The 23,572-nt window shown below is 30.3% G+C and overlaps 1 protein-coding gene across 2 annotated transcripts in view; it reads right to left on the bottom strand.

Moving 5' to 3' along the window:
* The window catches only part of LOC111631778 (calcineurin-binding protein cabin-1-like), a 43,245-nt gene that overhangs the window by 17,399 nt on the left and 2,274 nt on the right, over positions 1-23,572 (bottom strand). For both annotated transcript variants that reach the window (XM_023376088.1, XM_023376087.1), the window contains 16 exons: positions 18,739-18,852; positions 17,210-17,341; positions 17,026-17,127; positions 14,460-14,538; positions 13,532-13,661; positions 13,274-13,322; positions 10,156-10,256; positions 8,407-8,473; positions 8,114-8,336; positions 7,846-8,048; positions 6,411-6,496; positions 6,245-6,345; positions 3,957-4,110; positions 3,741-3,818; positions 2,466-2,505; positions 48-240 (listed from right to left, as the gene is read on the bottom strand). In XM_023376088.1, coding sequence (XP_023231856.1) covers positions 48-240; positions 2,466-2,505; positions 3,741-3,818; positions 3,957-4,110; positions 6,245-6,345; positions 6,411-6,496; positions 7,846-8,048; positions 8,114-8,336; positions 8,407-8,473; positions 10,156-10,256; positions 13,274-13,322; positions 13,532-13,661; positions 14,460-14,538; positions 17,026-17,127; positions 17,210-17,341; positions 18,739-18,852 — 1,852 coding nt within the window. The remainder of the gene's footprint in view (positions 1-47; positions 241-2,465; positions 2,506-3,740; positions 3,819-3,956; positions 4,111-6,244; positions 6,346-6,410; positions 6,497-7,845; positions 8,049-8,113; positions 8,337-8,406; positions 8,474-10,155; positions 10,257-13,273; positions 13,323-13,531; positions 13,662-14,459; positions 14,539-17,025; positions 17,128-17,209; positions 17,342-18,738; positions 18,853-23,572) is intronic.

Here is a 23,572-nt window from a genome sequence, read left to right as displayed (position 1 = left end):
AAATCAAAATAAACAGAATTTTCATCACTTCTTGTAAATTTTGTTACCTCGAATCATGAAACTCGTTAAATAATCTCCGAAAACACACTTCAAAATGGAGATGTGGAACAAATAATTAAGATCTTCCATAAAGAATTTGTCCAGGAGTTCGGATCCGTGTTGACCGGTTCCTTTAGGCGTCGACGAATGTCCTTTGTTATGCCATTTGTCGATTTTGAGTTCCATGTACAATAAAGTCATCTTTTAAGGGAAAAAGGGATCTTTTAAGGGATTTTTGCTGACATGCTTAATGGCAGAATGATAAAACAAACCTCCAAACAATATTTTTAATACCAATTATTGATAACTGACTGAATTATACTAGGTTTTATAAATGATTATATACAAAGCGTATTCAGAAAGTAAAGATACAAGACCAGAAGAAAGAAAGTAGATAATCCAAGAAAGGTTATTTTTTTCATTTTGCTACACTGCCACATCTATTGGGTCTGAGTCACATGACAGAAATGACCTGATTTTAATTGCATCGTCGTCATAATCTTACCATGCAGGGTTCATTCAATGATTTAATTTCCTTTATGCAAAAGGAGAAACTGCTGCTGAAATTCATTGACAACTCGTTTCTGTTTATGAGAAAGATGTTATGAACGGGCAGAATACGACAAAATGGTGTCATACTGCATGATAACACCCATCCACACACTGCTCATACGAAATGCTGCATACATTCAAATGGAAAGTTTTGGAACATTTGTTACATTGTCCAGATCTTGCGTCAAGCAATTATCACTTGTTTCTGAAGTTGAAGGAACATCTCTGAACAAAAGTTTGATGATAACAATAAGGTTCAAAATGCAGTGAAGTGGTTATGAGAACAGGAAGGAGATTTCTATGATGTTGGCAGCAAGAAACTCCTTTCCGGTCTCATCGAATGCATTGAAAATGACTATGTTGAAAAATATACTTATGTTCTAAAAGTGAAATATTTTCTGGACTTTGTATCTTTACTTTGTGAATATGCCCTGTAATGTAAGCAAAATTTGATATTACAAGTATTAATGCTACTATCTAGAAAAAAAGAAAGCTAAGAGTGAGATTTAAAACATGTAATTTCACATGTAATTATGTTATCAATCAGGCTAACCAAATTCTCTGAACCATACACACTTCAGATTTATATAATCACATAGTGATTATATAAATTTTATTAGTTATTTTATTATTTTATTAATAGTATTTATCGCTGCTAGGCTAATATTACTATACATTCATTAACATTTGCTGCATAGCAAATGCTGCATAGATAAAGAAAAGATGGAAAATTTGAGAAATGAGATGGTGGTGCCTTAATACAAAAAGGCATTGACCTTCCAACGGTACTTCAATGCATCATTTAAGGTTCTGTGGCTGGATAAGAGCCATAACAGGTAATTAACAAGCACAAATAATTAATAGGATGTATGTATATCTAAGTGAGGGTTACAGTTCTGTTAATGATTTATATAATCATAAGTTTCACTTAATACAAAAAGGCATTGTCAATTGTTATCAATTTAAGCATCAATGGATTGCCATTTTTTCTACACTTACATTTTTAGGAAATAATAAAAGGATTTGTATATTTTTCTTTTGTTATTGTAAATTGATTTCCAATACAAAATAATACAGTTGTCCCTCTATAGTCCGACGTTTTTTAATCCGACATGCTCAGTAGTCTGACGCACCTCCCATCAAGGTACCCGTCCCCGTTACGTGTCTGCTTGCACAGAAGCATGTCGCGATGTGAATCTCCCCATCCAATTCTTACTCGATGACACATATTTCGTGTGTTTTATGTGAGCAGTTCTGTTCGAACAGTTGGAGTAGAGAATATTGTAAGTTACTGCTAGCAAAACAATGCAAAATATGTAATTATTTTCGGTAATCCGGACACTTTTGGTAATCTGACACACCTTTGGTCCCATACCTGTCGGATTATCAAGGGACAACTGTAATTAGAAATGAAAGATTCTGCGTGTACTATTGCATAATATTCAAATTTATGAATTATTTGATTAATAAATGTAAAAATATTATCTTAATCAAGATTTCCTAATTTGATTTTATTGCATAAAACTTTCATATTTCAAGTATTCTTGTGGCATGACAAAAGAAAATGTTTTTAAGCTAACAAAAAACTTATCAGTTTTATGTTATATGAAAATGTTCTGATATTAATTTATCAGTGTATCTGCGAAACTAATCCTCCAATTACATTAATTTTCATTATATACAGAACTCGATAATACTGTACAGATAAACCGTGAAAGAAGATGCAAGGATATTTGCGAAAATGCTGTGTAAATATCATAGAAATTCATGAATGTGCAATCATGTGATACTTTATGGATTGAGAATTATAAATTACTTTCTATATTAAAAAATAATTATTATACTTAATGAAATTAAAATTATAATATACATACCAAGCCTTGATCTTTAATTGATTCCACATCTGTACTTTCCCTAAAATGAAAATTTTAACTTTTTAATGCGGCAAACCTTGAAAATTTCAAAACATTCATTAAAAGAATTCTTTTAATTATTGAGATAGCAAATAACTAAAAACAAGTTAGCATATCTTTAGCTAAGAAAATGCTTAAAATATTTTTATGAGAACTTGCATCGTTGTGGCACCAATAACTAATTTTTAGATTTGTATGGGCATTACTGCAAATACACGCATTACCAAAAATTATTACACAGTGAAACCTTCTCAATAAAGACCACTTTTGCTCAGAACCATTGGTGGTTGCAAAGTAGCAGTTTTACTGAATGAAACCCATCTAAAAGGCCACCCACTCATAAAGATACTTTTGCTCACAACCATTGACAATTGCAGAATAGGTGTTTTGCTATACAGTGGTACCTTGACTTACGAGTTTAATTCGTTCCATGATGGAACTTGTAACTCAAATTACTTGTATGTCAAATCAATTTTCCCAGTTGAAATGAATTGAAATGTTATTAATCCGTTCCGAACCCCCAAAACACCACAATTTTTTTGTTACATATTTTTAAATAAGAAAAATGTACTTATAAATAAGGAATATTGTATAAAAACATAATAGAATGTACTACAATAAATTGGTTTTGCAAATGTTGCAGCATTTGCTGCATAGATAAAGAAAAGATGGAAAATTTGAGAAATGAGATGGTGGTGCCACACACAACGTAAAAGTGAACTAATGCCTATGTCACTAAATTGTGTGTTTTTCTATAAGCTAACCTGTCAGACATTGAAAGAGTAACGAAAATGATGAAATTATGGCAGTATTCCATCTTCTTTTTCTTAATCTATGGTTTGCTGTGGTATTTGCTGCGCCAACTAGCAGTGAGGTATGTGAAGCTGGCTTGTAACCTGAATTTTAGCTCTCAACTCAAAGCAAAAACTCGGCCGTGAGACGGTCCATAACTTGAAAAACTCTTAAGTCAAGATACCGTTGTATTAGCTAGTCATTAATATATGAAGTTGTTAATGTATAATAATGTCCTTTATCCTCAATATAAATTATCTGTATCATATCTTTCAAGCAAAAAATAATAAGCATTATTTTGATTATTGAGAATAAAGAAGAAATTTTTAATATTAAAATAAATTTACAAATTAACTTTTATGACTTTCTTGTTACAGACCGGCCCAATAATTTAACATCTTATTTTAAGTGTTGCTAAATTATTTATAATCTATAAAAACTTACGAAAAAAGTGAAGGCAGTGTATAATGTTCCCTAGCTCTGGTATATGCCGATAGATAAATATCAACCAAACCTTGTGGCCTGAAACAACATAAAATTATTAGTTTATTAGATTTCTAAATGCACCATTCTTTATGTTAAGATTTGGATTTTTAACATTAATTTTTCTGGCTAAGAATATCGATATTAACATATAAGAAATTTTTATTTTATACATACCACACCAAATCACTTCTCGCACTCAATTCAATTAAATATTTATATAAAACGTCAAGCACCCCACCGTTATTTTGATTATCGGACAGAAATTTCTTCACGTCATCTACTTCCGTAGAACTTAGCAAATTAACTGTTTTTGCATTTTTATCACCATCTGTAAAATAATAACATCGAACTATAATATCCATTTATCTTATAATATATTTAATTCATGTGTTTTAACATAAACAAGCAATTATTTATTGTGACATCGTCGCAATGCCAGGCTGCAANTAACATCGAACTATAATATCCATTTATCTTATAATATATTTAATTCATGTGTTTTAACATAAACAAGCAATTATTTATTGTGACATCGTCGCAATGCCAGGCTGCAAATGTTCTCCACCTCAAATTAGTAGTGGCTTGCCCCTGTATTGTACATCATACTTTGAGGGCTCGTAGCACGTAAGTCAAACTAGTGAGAAAAGTGAGTTTTTGGACAGAAATAGTGAGTAAAATGTGACCAAACAGTGAGAAACCTTTCAGTAAAAAATACACAGCATAAAAAGATCACAGGTAAACTTTTTAAACTGTTTTGTAATACTTTTGCAGAGGCATAGCCTCTAATAGAAGGTTATCTTTGCAATGGAAGACTGTTGTTCCTGGTGATACATGGCAAAAATCAAGATATTTTAGTCTTTTCTATGTATTTTTAAAGCTGAAAATTCTCCATTTATATGTGGATATGCATGCTTTTATTGTGTACTATGAAATAAATATGTAATCTTACTTCAGAAAAAGTTAATATTAGAACACTACTCTCAAAGAAATTACAGTTAATTGCCTTTTACTCAAAGAATTATCTCATCACATTATTTGTTGCCAAAGCTGCAAGTTCATTGTGAATAAGATACAGTTTGGCTATGTACTTTTTCTAGATTATTTTTAGTTATAAGAAAACAGTATATGCTTCTCCATTTTTTCTTTCCCAAATCCAAAGTATAGTAGCCTAATAAAATATTAGTTACGAAGGCTGTTTTCTAATCAGTGACAAAAATGTATTTAAAGTCACACTAAGCCAGGGGTGTCCAACCTTTTTGTTTCTCTGGGCCGCATTGGAAGAAGTCAAGGAGTTTTGGGCCACAAGTATACTGTATATTATATATACTTGTGGCCCAATATACAAGTATATTTAAAAACTAACATGTCTAGATTATAATAATAAGTATTAAAACTTTATCAAGAAAAATGGATATTTTAAAAAATTACTTCTACAGACACTTTTAATTTTTACTTAGAAATAGATAAATTCATTTATTTGATAAAACGCAAATATTTGGTTTATTTGAGTCTCTGATTAATAAAAAGCGACGAAACACCATTTTAAAGTGCATTTTTATTCGATTAATATAATTATAAATAATATGTAGCCGAAAAAGTAGCCAAAGCGCCAAATGATATTTTTTACGTCAAGCAAAAAAAAAGTAGCCACATTTGGCCCAATGTAGCCAAATCTTGCAACGTTGGAAGAATACTAAATAAAGCTGGAGTTGTGAATCAAAAGATTATAGACCCAAGTGTGGGGAAAAAGAGGCAAAGGACAAAAAGTAAAGAAGTGAAAAAGGTTGAAAAATTATGGGTCCATATTTGCTTAACAGAAGATCTATTTAAAGTTTCTTACTAATACATCTTTTGTCCTTTCTCATCTTTCCCTCCTTTTCCCAAATTTGGGTCTATAATCCTTTGAGTCACAACTCCAGCTTTAGTTAGTAATCCTTCTGCATTCACACATCTCCAAATATTTGAAAATGTTTTCTTTCCACTCAAAAATAAAATATGAATAAAGGTTTACGGCTTTGTGAAACTTTTTTTTGAGTTTATGCCGTTGAAATAAATTAATAAAAAATTAAAACATTTGTCGGTTTTGTTTACACGTTTATTGGGCCGCATTGGAACTTGCCTTGGGCCGCATGCGGCCCGCGGGCTGGACACCCCTGCACTAAGCCAATACTTGTAGCATTAAAAACAAAACCAAAACTAATGCTTACAATGCAGACTGCTGGAACTATCATGTTTGACTTCACATAATGCTGTACAGAATAAACGAGCGTAACAAATGACTGTGACTTTAGACACGACAAAGGTGTGAATTTATCATCATTGATTTGTATAAGTCCAAATAGAGACAGGCCTTTATTACAGCACGCGACTTTATTAGACAGGTTCAATCATATTTAATATCATATTTTTCTACTCTATAATCAAAATTTAACGATTTAATAAATGTAACAATGAAAATATACCATGCTGATTTGGTTCTTTTCCTTCCATTGTCAACGTGCTGGTTCCTATTTCATTTGCGGGAGGAACGTGTTCGTCCTCATCTAGTTCTTCCCTTGCATCACTTAAAATAATCAAAAAGTAAGCTCTAAGGTATTTAATAAATTAATATATGAAGAGGAAATAAACCTAAGACTTGGTGGAAGAAATTTCTTCAAGAGATCTTGATAATTCACACAAGTGTTTTCTTGATGTTTCTTCAATGTATTTCTTACCTAAGTATGATTAAAAAAACAGAAATTACACATGAAAAAACATATATGTGTACACAGTAGAATCTCATTTTAACAAACTGTCGAACAACAGTTTCTCGGAATAACAAATTTTTCCTCCAGACTCCACCAATTAATGTAATTTTACCTCCTTTCAGCAGATCTGTAACTCAAAATAACAGTTTTTTTTTTTATTTACTTGTAGCTTCTTGTTCTTTAAATGTTATGTTTTAAAATCATATAGTTTGATAATTAAAGAACATATCATACAGATTTTTTTCTAGCAAAATCTATTATAAACTTTGCATTTTTTCAAAATCATTAACATTTGGGTGTTTCCGGAAATTTGTAGAGTTTGACAAAGCACTTGTTACATCTGGGATACCATACAATTGAAGAACTGTATGAAGAGAGTCAGCGGGCCAGTTGAGGAGGAGCCACCAGCGCCGGTCCAAGCGTAGTGCCAAAATTTATAAAGGTCATCGAGTCTTTTCAAGTTGTGAAGACCTTCCCGACAGGTTTCGACATAAACGAAAGGCCGTACTTGGCACTGCTAATATCAAGTGGCATAATTGTTGTATGCAATAAGCAGGAAAGCAGCATTAAAGATGGATGAATTTTTTAAGAAATTGGGATGTAAAGTGAAGTGCTAATGTGCATATGTAATTTTCCTCCTTTTGTGCTCGCGGTAAATATAGTCTCTGTCGGCTTTGTTGTATACACATATGGCATAATATACAATCTTTTAACACATGTGTTTCTATAGAATAAAGAATGGAGATATCAAGAGACTGAATAGCTTCAAGTGCAGATACTTCTTACATGTAGAGGGTCAAATAACGGATATCTTCCTGGGTGTGTGGGATAATCTGTTGTGTTCGCTATATAAGATTCTCAGAACAACAGATAATTTTCAGTGGCCCAAGTGATCCATTAAAATGAGATTCTACTGTATATATATAAAACAGAAAACATCAAAAAATTAGTGTTATTTTTNTATATAAGATTCTCAGAACAACAGATAATTTTCAGTGGCCCAAGTGATCCATTAAAATGAGATTCTACTGTATATATATATATATATATACAGTATAACAAATATATATATATATATTTGTTTCTTTATAAAAGAATTTATAATTATATCTTTGTTTTTTAAAATTATTTAATCCTAGAAAGATTACTTCGTGTTATGAAGTAATAACCTGCCCAGGAGGAAAAAACAGGAAAGTTTATGTAGTCTTGTGCAGTTCTTTCATATATTTTTACTGTATTAGGAATTTAGTTAATGTAGTATTCCAGAATAATAGAAATCACTATTTTATAATTAACTTAGTATGAAAAATAATTACTCTAGCAGATCTTCTTTTGATTCCAGAATCCATACTTTCCATAATTAACCGTTTACGTTTCGGTCCTCGTTTCTGAGGACACCTGCGACCTCTCTCTAGGCACGACGTACTTTCCGAGTGTACGGTTCTAATTTCTGTACTTGTCGCAGTGGTTACAACGCAACCGATCGGCGTTTCTTCTGTTTCCATTAATATCGATATTTCTAATAAAAATATAATGGTAATTAGATTTTTAAAATGAATGTTAAGAGTCGTTATGTCTAAGTACCTCCCGTTGAAGTCACTTTTTCTTGAGAACACAACTGTAATGCTTGACTAGACTGGGAAGTTGGGACCGATGCGGGAGAAGCCAAAGGAATGCTGTATGCTTCGGACGACGACGAAACGGTAGCGGGTGACGACGATCTTTTTTCCTGTTCCGGTTTTGTTTCTGGCAGTGGTTTCTCAAGAGTTTCTAAATACGTTGCCAAGTTGAGTCTACATCCAAAAGACTAATTTTGACAATAATTACAAAATCTAGTCAGAATACTTAAGAGCAAAAACAAGTATTTACGAACTTACAATTCTCGGATTTGAATTCAGAATATAATCGTACATAGATATCAACCTTTCGCCTAACTGTTTCCATCTGAAATTTATCGAAGATGTATGTATACATTAACCGTATTTTCACATGTAAAAAATTAAAATTGAATTTTATTATCTAAATATTTCAATGAATTAACAGTATCTTTAATTTTTAAATACACTAGCATTTTATTTATTTTTTACAAAATACAGGGAAGTCCTGAAAGACAAATGACATCCACCTCAAAAACAAACAGATTGATTTGAGTACAAGGTAAATTGTATAATCTGTTAAAAGATAGATAAATCTTATCCAGTGTATGGCAATCTTGTCCAAAAGGAAAGGTGGTGCCATAGTCCATACGGGCATTCTATAAACAATACAAGACCAAAAGTTGGTAAAAAGAAATAGCACTCTGAGCACTTTTAGAAAAGACAGACTTACAAAAATGACATAAAATTTCATGCCCGATAGCTAAGGATTTAACCAATTTATCGACATAATTTTTAAAAGTATTATCGTCAAAAAATATACGCAAATTGTTAAAAGATGTGACGTAATTAATAGGAACAGAATAGAAATAAAAAGCTGGTAGAGGAGGATTGCGGATTGAAGCAAAACACACAACCACAGTTTTTTGCATGTTCATTTCCAAATTAACAGATTTAAATAGGTTTTTTTCATCAAAAAGATGTCAAATTGTAAGATCGATGAATCGAAACAAATCAATATTATGTTACTGGCACAAGCTGCAATATGAGATTTAAGGTGGCAAAGGAGGTGATTAAGATATAGTGAAAAAAAAGGGCACTGTTAAATGCTGCATAAAGAAACAGTCAAGAAAAACAGTAGAGAGGTTGAGGCGCACGTTTTAAACGTGAAAACGTGTACGTGTGACGTTCGGCGCCGCTTTCCCGTAAGCCTAAAAGTTTGACAATGGTGTTTGGAATGTCGAGCGTGATTCCACCGACTATCCAAACACCATTGTCAAACTTTTAGGCTTACGGGAAAGCGGCGCCGAACGTCACATGTACACGTTTACACGTTTAAAACATGCGCCTCAACCTCTCTAGTATTGATTGTATTCTATATAGTTTATAAGAAATATTTACTATTGAAAAAAATACAGGGACTCGAGTTGAATTAAATGACTTCTTCCGATGAAGAAATGCTTCGGAGATTTAAGGACATCTTCACCTACTCCAGCAAAAAGATACAAAAAGATATCCTAAGAAAATGTAGAGAAAACAGGATAATTTGAATACAGGGAATATCTAAGAAGAGATTGAAAGCCAGCAAGTCCAGGAGATGATGATCCAAATTTTAAAAAATGGGGGTGGAGTAAGAAAAGAGGGAGAAAGGGAAGTGAAAAAATACACTTACCTATTCTAAGTTTTTGTTTACAATAAAATTTACAAATATTTACACTTTAATTTATGTAATTTATTTTAAAAAAATGATATATTAAATCTCACTATCTTCACAGGCTCATTTTAAGAGTTCATTTCAAAAGAAAATGAAATATAATATATTTTATTAATTATCATTGTGTTAAAATAGCACAATAAAAAATGCTTTGACAGTGTTAAAATGCAAATATAATGAGAATATATAAATTAAAGTATAAAATAAGGTCAATATTTATGCATATGAATGAAACATTACAGAAGTATTATTACTACAAATCAACAATAAACAACAAAAAACTGTAAACATAGAAGGCTTTTCATATTAAAACTTACTTAAATTCGACTAGAGGTTGTTTAAATTTTAATTCCGGAAGTGGCGATGATTTCGATAATTCCCGTTTTTTCTCTCTCATAGTTAGTGCTTCATCTATAAACTAAAATCACGATTAAAAAAATTATAAATTTTAGATGCCATTTAAAATAAAACAATCAAACAATGAGTTTACTTGCAAGGAGCAGACTTGGCAATACCAAGAGCCAACGGTACATCACTTGCTACTGATTTATTTATCTAGCATTTTAAATGTCATCCCTAGAGGCCCTAGAAAATAAACGTTTCAGGCTTAAATGTTTCTTGTGTCACTTAGCATGAAAGAAATAAGCGTGGCTGGCTCAGTTTTACTAAATCTACTTTGTAAAGTAAACTTTTTGTTTAATAATTCAATATAATGCTACACAATAATAAATTATTATATATATATACACAGTGGAAACTTGAGTACCCAAAACTTGTTTTCAAAAAGAAAAGAAACTAAACTGTATAACATTGTATACATATCAGAAAGTATAATACAAAGAGAGCAAAATTTCTGTATAATTGGAAATAACTACGTCATCTGCTAATTGCAGTGCCACAAAACTAAATCATAATACATACAACATTGCATTAGATTTTGAGTAAATAAATTTACCTTCAAATATAGTAATTGCTTTACAATATTTATTGTTTGTGAAATATACAATGCTTGATGTACCAAAGACACAAAAACACTGGTGGGCACCACCAGTGGCCAATTGGATAAAACCACTGACAACAATAGTTGGTCGGTATCAGTTCACTTAACGAGCTGGCCACGTGAAGTTTTTCAGGTTTTCTTCATGTGTCTAACAGCTAAATAGAAGCCAGTTTCTCATAAAAAGTCCTCTTGGAAGACATTCCCCTTATGTTGTATTGCCTTCTCCATCAATTCTACAATCCTATACAAAAAGTCCTATCAAGTTCAGACAATTGAGTTTCCACTGTATGTATGAATATATATATATATAATACATATTATATTCTGGAGTTTGACAATGTTTATTTTAAAGGTAAATTTATATATCAAACTAGAACATAAGTATATTTTATAATAATTAACATTAAGTATATCAAATGTAAACTTATATTTCTTTTGTAATTTTGTATTATCAGTAATTAACCAATTTTATAATTATAGTAATTATGGAAAGTTAATAAATAAATCACGAAATATAACAATCACTCTAAGCTTTCCATATCTCGTCTCAATTTTCATCTATCTAACTCTGTTCTCGAGGTTAAGGAAAGATAGACAGACAACAGTGGAAATTTATAGGTCTACAATTTTTCAAATTGCAGCCCAATTATAATACAGACTAACAGTGTATGAATATATGACAAATAATGCATATTCTGTAGATAAATATCGAAACCGAGCTGAATAAAAAAAAAGGTTCTATAAAAATTAATGTATTTTTAAACTATAAATAAACTCTAAATGTATTATACTCTATCAAAATGTCTGCTAACTTCATTGAAGTTTCATCAAACAGATGCTTGACTTGAAATATAAAATGAAGTATAGAAAGTCTAAAGTCTAGCATAACTTTATTATTGCATATAAGTAAGCTGGTTTTTTTTTTTCTCAAGCTTCGATGGTCCATAAAAAACAAAAGACAAGTGTAAATAACAAAATGAATTTATTACCAAAAGTTAGGTACAAACGTGGTTACTTTACGACATAATCACTGTGAAGATTGAGGCATTTGTTCTATCTGTGGATGAGCTTTTCCATCTCCTTGTCATAGAATGTTGCCACTAATGACTCGAGATGGTCCCTAATGTTATTTTTGAAGATCGTCATTAGTCTCAAACCTCTGCCCTCCTAGCCACTTTTTCTGTTCAGGAAAGAGGTGGAAGTCGCTCGGTGCTAAATCGGGGCTATATGCTGGGTGTTTAAAGGTGGTGAAGATTTCCACTGGGCTTGGAACTTTTTAATGTGTGAAGACTCCCACCGCTTTCCTGAATGAAAATGTGGCTAGCAAGGCAGAGGTTTGAGATTACTGACGATCTTCAAAACAACATTAGGATCCATCTCAATTCACTGGAGGCAACATTCTATGACAAGGGGATAGAAAACCTTGTCCACAGATACAACAAATTCCTCAATCTTCAGGGTGATTATGTCGAAAAGTAACCATGTTTGTACCTAACTTTTGGTAATAAATTCATTTTGTTATTTAACACTTGTCTTTTTTTTACAGACTATCAGAGCTTGAAAAAAAAACCGCCCTCGTACATACACATGTACTCTAATTATCGAGGTACATGAACAGTACTGTACTGTTCTGTTTCCATGATAATTATTGATTCCAAGTGTGCTAAATATTTCTGTTTCTCATATCAAATTCGTGTACTAATTTCTTTGGAAAAGTCTTTAGAAAACTCATGCACAAGCTAACTAATTTTACCTAGCACAGCATCATTTCTTGGCATTTGTCATCTCTAAAAGGATAACCCACAAACATTTCCAAGAACAGCAAGTTTTGAGCACTTCTACATAAAAATCTCAACCTCAAACATACCCGGTGCATGATAAGGTTGTCTCGATAACTTGGAGAAACAAACAAATTCTGATATTTATTAAATCTATGATTGTTGAGTGCTTCTAAACAGTAAAAATAGTAGTGTTTAAAAAGAAAAATAACATCTCCAACATTCATATGTTGCATGTTAGCTTACAAGAAGCTAGGAACATTCTTTTGATTAATTAATAATAATGTCGATATGCTGCTTTATTTAAATAAAAATGTTTAAAAATAGATTCAACCTTAATTAATCAAAAAATGTTCTAATCTAAAAATGTAAAACTCAGAAAAACAGATGAATTGGTTCATTAATAACTGAAAAATGTTAAATTGAATTTAAATTATTGAACAAAATAAAATGGTTACGCAACAGTTAATAAATGAAACATGATTGTTAAGTATTGTTTTAAGTTTTATTCTTATTATAAAGAACCAAAATTACAAAATAAAAAAAAGTTTATTTAAATTAGTAGTAAATTAATAATAAAATACTCTTATATTTGTAGTTCAATAAATTTTGGATTTTTATTATAATTAAATTATTTTTTTATTTATCAAAACATACCTTTTGACCTTCAGATTTATCAAAAGATGCTTTGTAAATAGATTCATCACTGAAATAGTTTCAAATTAAAGTAATTAGTGAATGCGATATCTAATTCAACAAAATATAATTAAAAATCCTGTGTACAAAGTGGTTCAATATAATTATCTGAAGTTTAAAACTCATACAAATTTTAAACATTTTCATATGTTTTCAGTACAAAAGATAAATAAAAGAAAAAAAGTCAGTTAAACAAAGAGAGTAGAAAATAAATTTTACCATTTTTTAAAAAAATCTTCGCAATATGAACGAAGCCCATCGTGTTCCTCGTAAATTTGATTTCGAAAAGTTAATCCTTTAATATATGAGCATTCTCGTTCTAATGCTATTGATATGTAGTAAAGACAATCTGAAAAATAATTATTTATTTTTATAGTCACATTTTAAAAAAAAGTAAAAAATATCAATATTTTCGAAGTAAAAAAAACTTTAATTAAAATTAAATTTTAATTCTAAATGAATATAATTCACAGACATATTTTTTATTTTTATGGAATGTGTGTTTTCAAGCCACTGATGAAAATCAAGTGCTATAAAGCCACATTCTTTACATAATTTATACTATTATTATTTTATTTTAGTTCTTCAGTATGTATATCATACATCAATGTGATATGTTCATAACACATGCATACAAACACTACTTATAGAAATTACTTTCTCATTGATTATATTCCATTTGTCATGCTTTGGCATGATGTAGCATCACGCAAATAAAACAGTGAAAGGCTCTTGATATTTGTTATACTGTAAATGTTCAAAACTTAAGGACAGACAATGTTTGTACTTGAATAGAGAGAACTGTAGATAACGCAGACAAATTTTGTTTATTACTTGACGTCTAACACAGTGTAACACATCAACTTGTAGGATTTTACAATTCAAAGCAAATTAAGTAAGTCTTTGGTGAAGAAGATATATGTAGATGGAGAATAGATGGAAAGTGCTTACCAATACTGAGGCAGAGACCCCAGTCGACATAGAATATGTCCACATAGAACTGTAATGCAGCATACACAGCATTGTGTCATCAAGTGATTTTTCCTAGATATTGTCTCTAGTAACTGTGTTTGTCCTTAAGTTTTGGACACGTGTATATGAGAGAATAATTTTTCTAAAATATATAATAATCAAAAATTTTACTTACTAGCATAATCATTTAAAACATAAAGCACAGTTATCACATTATCCAAACAAGGCCAATGTTTTGGATTACATTTAAGTCCCTTAAAATAAAGAAATGTATGATTAATATAAACTCTTAACGTTATTATTACTATTTTATATCATCATCTATAATCTGTTTGTTTGAAAATTAAATTATTGCTTTTGTGCAATTGAAATTAAAAAAAAAATACTTTTTTAAATTTGTATATTCATGCTTAAGGTAAATTTTCAAGGTACAGAATGACTTAAATAAAATATTACAGCTCAATATCCCATTATTCAATCAATGATTAAAAATAATTTTTTAATTCAGTTTTCACCTTAGAAAAGGCACTATTATATCAGCTAAAGAACTCTGTGACCCACTCGTGGAGAAAATCAATTCTAACATTTCAAATAGAGTTAAGACAACCCAGATTGAAAATTGGTGCTTTTATAGCATTGAATCCAAATATGTTAACAGCTAACTTGTAAAAAAATAAACACAGTCAAAATTTGTTAATTCAAACTTGGTTAATTTGAATAGAGTATTTGGATAATTCAAATTTTACAAATTTCCCTGGAGTTTCCTATTATATGTTATGTAAAAATTACTTGTTTAATTAAAATTTGTTTTCTAATTTTTGGATGATTCAAAGCTAGAATATCCTCATATTTCAGAAATTACTAAAGTTTAGAAATTTGAAACTGGAAAAGCTTAGTTCACACTGAGCGAATAGCAAAAAGCAAATTCAAAAAGTGAAAAAAGAATGCAAAACTGATCTGCAAAAAGCAAAAAACAATTGCAATTTTGAGCAACCAATCATTTATGAGCAAGAAATAAAAAAAGTCATTGGTAAAAACAAAACACTTTCGACATTCTGTTTTAACCGCTATTGCATATTTGTTATAAAAAGTGAAAGATACATTAAAAAAAAAAAATCAATGTTGGGTGAGGAAAATGTTTAAAAAAATAATAATTGCAAGGATATCTCATTAATTTTGATGTATTTTCTGTTGTGTGATAATTTTGTAACCATCTTATAAACTACTAGAAATACCTGACAACAAACAGCACTGTGATAAGTGGCAAAATTTTTTTACTAGCGAAAAAGTTCAATAGTTTCAAACTTCTAAGCAATTTGCAAAATGGTAAAATTCACTGGAAATAATAACATGCACGATGTGTTATTCACTTTCATTAGTAATTCACTGTCAGTGTGAATTAAGCTTGACAAGAAAATGTGACAACTATCATTATAAACAAAGCAATGTTAGTTGTATGTATGTTTCAAAACTACAGCAGAGTCTTGCTAATTTTGAATTTGTGATAATTCAGGTTACAATTCTGCATTGTGCAGTTTTTAAAATAATGAGTTTGTCAATTTAATCTGGGAAGTTATTACCTTACTCTTAGACTGATGTGTCAAGATGTGATCAAGGAACGGTTAGAAAAGAAATTTCAAACAAAATAAGCTTATTTTTTTAGGCTGAAATTGGTAAATGTTGGTAATGACCAGAACGATGCAACCATTAACGTACTTTTACATTGTACAAGTTTATCAAACAACTTTTAAAGTGCGCAGTAAAATATGACTTTAAATGAATGTACTTTAACACTTTGTAAAAAGGGCTGGCATAATTACAATTTAATAAAATTTATTCAGAGGCATAGCCTCTAAAGAAAGGTTGTCTCTACAATAGAAAACAGTTGTTCCTTATGATTGGACATGGCAAGCAGTGAAGATATGACTAGTATCTGTAATGTAATCTTTACTTTATTAATGTTTAAACATTTCTATATACAAGTATACTTTTTCAAGATCGTAGATCAACTTTCAAAATAAAATAAAAAAACATGGTAAATTGCCTTAAAAATTTGCTGGAGATAGATGGTACTGATAAAATTCGAAAATTATAGTGGACAGATATTTTTTGATAAAGTTGGACTGTTCCAGTAGTGAAAAAAATAGAAGTATTTGGGATCAGAGTGCTCAAGAAAACAATTACAAATTCAGCACACTATATAACAATACACAAATCACAAAGAATAACACAAGGACACGACATGATAATTGATTTAGGCAAAAAAGAATGATCAGTTGGACTGAGTTACATTGCATTTAGTCGAGTAAGAAATCTTGAAGACATTACAAATCAATCATTCCCTCTCAGTCGAACTGTTTCAATCCAAGAGTCAAAAGCATTTTGATTGAGAAAACAATTTTTAAAGCATTTACAAAGCATAAGATAGGGATTCATCTCAGAGAATGATAACTGGATGAGAGAGAGATGGCAGAAAGATCACAAAGTGTATAGTTTCATTAGCAAATAGTTTCTAAACATGCAATCGAAGTGTATGCATAAAAGATTGCTGATGTTGTGGTGTATAAATAGAAGTTATTCATCACTTTATGCATACAATAGAAGTGTATGCATAAAGTGATGAATAAACTCTTATGTATAAATAAAAAAAATGACCATTTCTGATTAGATGCATGCTCAGACTATACATGCACAGGTTATTCTTAATAATAATAAATGATGAATTATGATAAAATTTTTACCTCTTCAAAAGATAATCTTGCAAGAGGATAATTATGTAGTTTCAATGCTACTAATCCCATTTTGTACCATATAGTAACATCAGTGGCATCAATATTGATAGCCTGAAAAGTTTTAATCACAAAATGTATCATTTCAATACAATCGAGACAGAACTTAATAGCTATTTGTTTTTAATTTTCTTACATCTAAATAAGATTCCATGGCAGTGTTATAATCCTCCCTTTCTGCTGCAATGCTAGCCATATTTTTACATGCCAAATATTTGAGCGTGTGAGCTGGAGAGAGTGGGCCATCTTCATCTTCTCTTGGAGCAGCCTAAGTTATTTAAAATTCCATATATTACTCAGAATGTAATTTTTTTAAAATAATAAACAATTTAATCATTATGACGATAATATATAAATGAAGTATTCGAGATTATGTGATGTTTTATATCATGAAATATGAATTTTTTTTAATAGAAATTGCAATGATTTTTTACAGCTTAAAATGATTGCAAATGGTTCAATATTTAAGATAATTTTTAAATAAAATACTTTAAAAAATTATATTAAATTTGATTAGAATTTTTACATGTTTACAATCATTTCAAGTTTGATATGAATAATATTTATATTTATAATATTAGCATTATAAATAATTTACACACATTCTACTCTAGTATTTACTTTGGACAATTTAAAAATTTGCCATATCTTGTCTTTAAGAAGGATCATATTTCATATAAAACTCTTGAATATAAAAAATAAAAACATTGGTTTTAATAAAAACTTAATTTATATATTTTTTTTATTTAAGACGAGCATATTGTATGTGCTGTAAATGTTTACAGTGTGGTCTGATTGCCAATAGAGTGCCTTATAATCACTACCTACACAACAGGCAAGCTCTGGATACTTCAAACAGACCACCAGAAGAGATGATCACAAGCAAAACAGTTAACTGGCATCTTTGGCCACCATTTGGAGACAGACAAAACCCTGTCTCTTCCTAAACCATTGACAGGAAACTAGCAGAAGCAAATTTGAATGCATAGAAACTGTTATACATCCTGCCATTAGCACTCCAACATTTTCAGCTTTGTTTGTAGTGGTATGTTTAGAGAGAAGCATGAACTACTAGGACTGGTGTATCATCTTTAATAATGAATTCCAGTCCTCAAAAGTAAAGGCTGTCAGTATCAAAGCTAAACTATTGCTATTTACTATTAATTAAATGCTAGAGACAGGCATCAAGTGCCATCTCTTGCTAAATTTAATAATTATAATAAAATTAATTGCCCAAAGTGGGACTCGAACCCGCAACTCCCACATACCATGTAGTCGTGTTGCCAGTAACTCTACCTGGACCTTCATTCGATCCTAGCTTCTAGAACTTATTAATTTAGATATAACCGTACTCAGTTACTTATAGCACCAGCTGGAGATGATTCAGTGCCTAAGGCCATTAATTAATCTAACATTTAATTAATAATAGTAGTAGTAATATAGCCTGATATAATTCGGCAATTATTTGGCTTTAATATATAATTGTCAGGTTTGAATGTTTATATTTGTTTATAGCTGTCAGTAACATTATCATTATCAATATACATTATACAGTGTTATATTTATTTAGATATTATAAAATAATAATTTTTCTCAACTTATGATTTATAAAAAAAAAATTACAATCATCATACTATTTACTTTCATAACAAATGAAATTATTACCTTAGAAATAAATTGCGTTTGTAACAGTTCTTTGAATGTTTCTTCAGCTTGTAATTTATCTCCTTGCTTTTGCAATTCTAATGCTTTATTATATAAGCAATAAGCCGCTTCCTCCTGTTAAAGAAATATATATGTATATATATATATAATTTAGTAACAAATTAATAATAATATATATTTAAATGATATACTTCAGCAAAAACTTAATTATAATGCATTAACAATTGTCTTATTTCGTAAATACATTTTATACAGTCATATTCTACTTTAATTTTATGATAAATTTTGTGTGATATATAACAAAGACTCGTGTACAAAATATATTAATATATTGCATTATAATCATTTATCGAATATTAATTTTTATTTCTAGAAAACTACTCGAATGCATAATGCTTAAACTTTTAAATAAAAAAATTATATCCACATTCAATAATATACTTTTTAATTTAAATTTAAGAAAAATTCATCAAAATTATAATGCAAACTGTAAAATTTTGTCGCGCCAAAGCTTACTAAATGTTAGATATAATTTATAAGAAAAATACAAAGTTACTTCTTAAAAAATATTTTTAGCAATTGTTTCTCTTCGCTAATAAAATGTATTATTGTCAAATGTCAAAATTAAAAATCTGGCAAGAGATCTCGCTCGACTTTCTTGACACTTAAACAGGAGGTAAAGGGAACCAGGAAGTCCAATAATTTTTCTTAGTTATACTAAGATATAAAATTTAAATAATAATAAAACCTTAGTAGTAGTAGTTTTGTTAAATTATGATAAATTTCTCTATTAAAAAAATATTTAAGTTTAAAAATCACTAAGCTACCGGCTCAAAGTCAAAATCATGCATGCTGCTACTGTTACGAGATTTAATTTAAAAATAACTTTGTGTATTATTAATTGCTATAAAAAAAGGCTTATTTTTGAGGATAGGGAGAAAGTTTTTAAAAAAGTTGTAAATAACCAGTAAAATTTTTGTTAAGTCTAATCCTACTTGAGATATGACACACAATTCCCCTTTTATTTCACCACTCTCAATCTTTAACCATTAAAATTTAATAGCAATCAATGCCTCATATACAGAAATAATCCTGCCAAGCAGGGCTGTGGAGTCGGAGTCGGAGTCGTCAAAAAATCCGCCGACTCCCTTTTACTTACCAACTTGTTATGTATATGAAACAGAGTCGGAGTCGGATGGTAAGGAAAAGTCGGAGTCGGTAGATTTTTACGCAACTCCACAGCCCTGCTGCCAAGTTTCAAAATTTTATGTTCATCTAGTTCTGAGATATAATGCAATGCCTGTGCATACGTGCATACATAGAAAATTTTGTAAGGAATAAGGGGTTTTTTAATAGATTAAAAAATAAAAGATTTAGAACTGTCTCTTCTTTAAAAAAAAATAAAATTTCTACTTATCAAAAATTGTTAATTTAAAGAAGAAAAAATAAGAACTAATTTCAAATATCAATTAATAGGCCATCTTCAGATATGGACAGTTGAAAGTGAAATGCCAGTGTGGAAGGAAGATTAAATAGATCGTGATAGAGTAAACAATTGAGACAGGTGGACTACAGCAATTATAATTGATGCAAAAGACTAAGGACATATTGCCAAGAAGAGAGAAGATGGTTCTTGTTCCTTCTCCCTGCCTGGCTGTTTATACATATGTTTATAACAGAGTGGTTATAAATTTCACATTCACACTTCTCTATGATGTTGGCAACTGAGGGATGACAGATGGTTTTGGTCACTTGCCAATCTATTTTTGTGTAGGAAGTTGTGCAAAGGAAGATAAAATTGTAGCAGATCCTCTTATATCATCATAATGCTAAGTGAGTCTCTGATGAAGGGATCTTCGGGTGTATCTGACATAAACTGTGTTTATGCCAATCTCGTCATTGGTTGGGACAATGTATGTATATTTCACTGCAAAAATTGTCTTCCATGGGATCTTCATCATTCCATAGAAGGCAGTATAAAGTTGAGTTGCATCAATAGGTTATAAATTTGTTATTATTATTATTAGTGAGTGTTGCAAAATGATAAAATGATTTAATTTAATGAAGGCTTCATAAATTAATAATGTAACAAACAACTGTAAGCATATATGCTATGCAGATAAAATATAAACATAAAAATTCCAATAATATCATCCTTTTAACAATATATTTATAAAATGAACTAGCAAATAGATTGAAGTTTAATTATTTAAATTTTAATACAATTAACAATTAAATCTTTCGTTATTCTTCAAATTATGAAAATTATTAATTCACAATCAAATATGGAAATTATATTACTGCTTTTCTTTGATAGTGGCATAACTAAATAAAACTGAGTTTGCTTTTTTTACTTAAATCTGTTTCCAATTCATGGTACTTTTGTATGGATTATCACACATTTTATACATTATTTTGAAGCTTATTTAATGTAGATGTCCCTTAATGCATCAATTTTACTGTTTAATATCATTTAAAATAATTAAAAGCAAAAATGTGCCCAATTTCACTTTTGCCATAGCATGTTCTCCTTGACATTCTGGCTCTTATTCTTATCCAAAATTAAGATGTTTCTGAGAATAACTTCTCAAGTTGACATTCTTTTATTCATTCAAATTATTTTTTAAGTTTCATTAATTTCTAATTATTAATTATTATTTTTATTTTTTGTTATTAACAGAAAGGTGATCGTTAATTAAGGTTTGGTCAGTCTGATATCATTTCTTATGAATGAAATGGCTCCTAAACAAAAAAAGAACTATTATGGATTGGGTAGATGAAAAAGAAACAAAAAACTATGTTCAATTAAATGTTGTCAACTTAGGTATTCATTTCTGCATGCCAATTAATTGTGACAGTATTTACATGATTATTCAAATCTTTTGAAAGAAATGAAGGGCATGTGATGAGGAAAAACAGTGATATTATTCATAATGATATTTTTTCTGCCATAATAACTAACTTTTTTCTGTACCTATCGCGCACCTCGAGTTGGAAATCGCTGCACTAAGGTGTTTCCAATTCAATAAATTACTAATATTGTATGCCAAGAAATTGTGTCATATTAATAAATTTTATATAAATAAATTTATTTGCTTTATTTTCCCTATTTATTTGTAAGTTAACAATTTTTTACAGCAAATATTTTGCTGGATACAACTAGTAGATATCAGAATAATATAACTTCTTATCCAAAAATATGTTTTCATTAATAGCCAGATGACTAAAGCAGTAAAGGTATTAGCCTACTCTTTTGAGCTAACCTTGACTAGATTTAAGTCCAGAATGAAGCCTGAGAGATTTCCACGAGAGAATCAACCCATATATGTCAAGGTCCCATTCTGGAACTGGCTAACCAACAATGATGTTAAATTTATTTAACATATAACAACACCACATAATACACGCACCACTGTAAACCACTAAATATATTTGTTATGTTCCTGAATAAAACATTTAAAATCTCATTGCCCAACAGATCCTCCTATGTCTACAGGAGAGAGTTTAAAAAGTCTTTATATCAGTTCAGTTAAATAAAAGCCAAAATGTACTAATATTGTGGTGTATTTTATATAAATGAATATATATTTAATATTATGTGTGAAATATTATACTGTTTAATGTATAATGTTCTGGGATTGTTCCAGATTTTATCCAACTGTCATCTAGCAACAGGAAGGCTTTATTCTAAAAAAGTGTAGTAAAACTATAGATTCTTAGCATTACACAATTTCTTTTAAGTTTCTTTGAAAACACATATTTGATAAGACATTTTTAAAACACATAATTTTTGTTACCAACGCATATAAAAAATGCTATAAACAAAATACCATAGGACTACTCAACAACTCGGTAGCATTTGGGTTGCAATTGCTTAAGCTCATTTCTGTCAAAGTATCACATTGGATGGCAGATACATACAAAATCTGTCACAGAACTCCACTTTATCATGTGACTATCTTGAAACGTCACTCATGTCAGCCACATGACATCTCTGATGTATTTTGTGAAAACCAGGGCTGTGGAGTCGCGTAAAAATCTACTGACTCCAACTCCGACTTTTCCTTACCAATCTGACTCCGGCTAAAACACCAAAACTCCACGACTCCGACTCCACAATCCTGCCAGGGCTGTGGAGTCGCGTAAANGTATAATGTTCTGGGATTGTTCCAGATTTTATCCAACTGTCATCTAGCAACAGGAAGGCTTTATTCTAAAAAAGTGTAGTAAAACTATAGATTCTTAGCATTACACAATTTCTTTTAAGTTTCTTTGAAAACACATATTTGATAAGATATTTTTAAAACACATAATTTTTGTTACCAATGCATATAAAAAATGCTATAAACAAAATACCATAGGACTACTCAACAACTCGGTAGCATTAGGGTTGCAATTGCTTAAGCTCATTTCTGTCATAAAGTATCACACTGGATGGCAGATACATACAAAATCTGTCACAGAACTCCACTTTATCATGTGACTATCTTGAAATGTCACTCATGTCAGCCACATGACATCTCTGATGTATTTCGTGAAAACCAGGGCTGTGGAGTCGCGTAAAAATCTACTGACTCCAACTCCGACTCCGACTTTTCCTTACCAATCTGACTCCGGCTAAAACACCAAAACTCCACGACTCCGACTCCACAATCCTGCCAGGGCTGTGGAGTCGCGTAAAAATCTACCGACTCTGACTTTTCCTTACCATCCGACTCCGACTCCAGCTAAAACACCAAAACTCCACGACTCTGACTGCGAATCTGACTCTGGCTAAAACACCAAAACTCCACGACTCTGACTGCGAATCTGACTCTGGCTAAAACACCAAAAC

Source organism: Centruroides sculpturatus, unplaced genomic scaffold (genome assembly GCF_000671375.1).
Source record: "Centruroides sculpturatus isolate CEXI.00-Female unplaced genomic scaffold, Cexi_2.0 scaffold758, whole genome shotgun sequence".
NCBI lineage: Eukaryota > Metazoa > Arthropoda > Arachnida > Scorpiones > Buthidae > Centruroides > Centruroides sculpturatus.
Note: the sequence above shows the minus strand (reverse complement) of the source record. Positions and strands in the feature narration are given on the sequence as shown.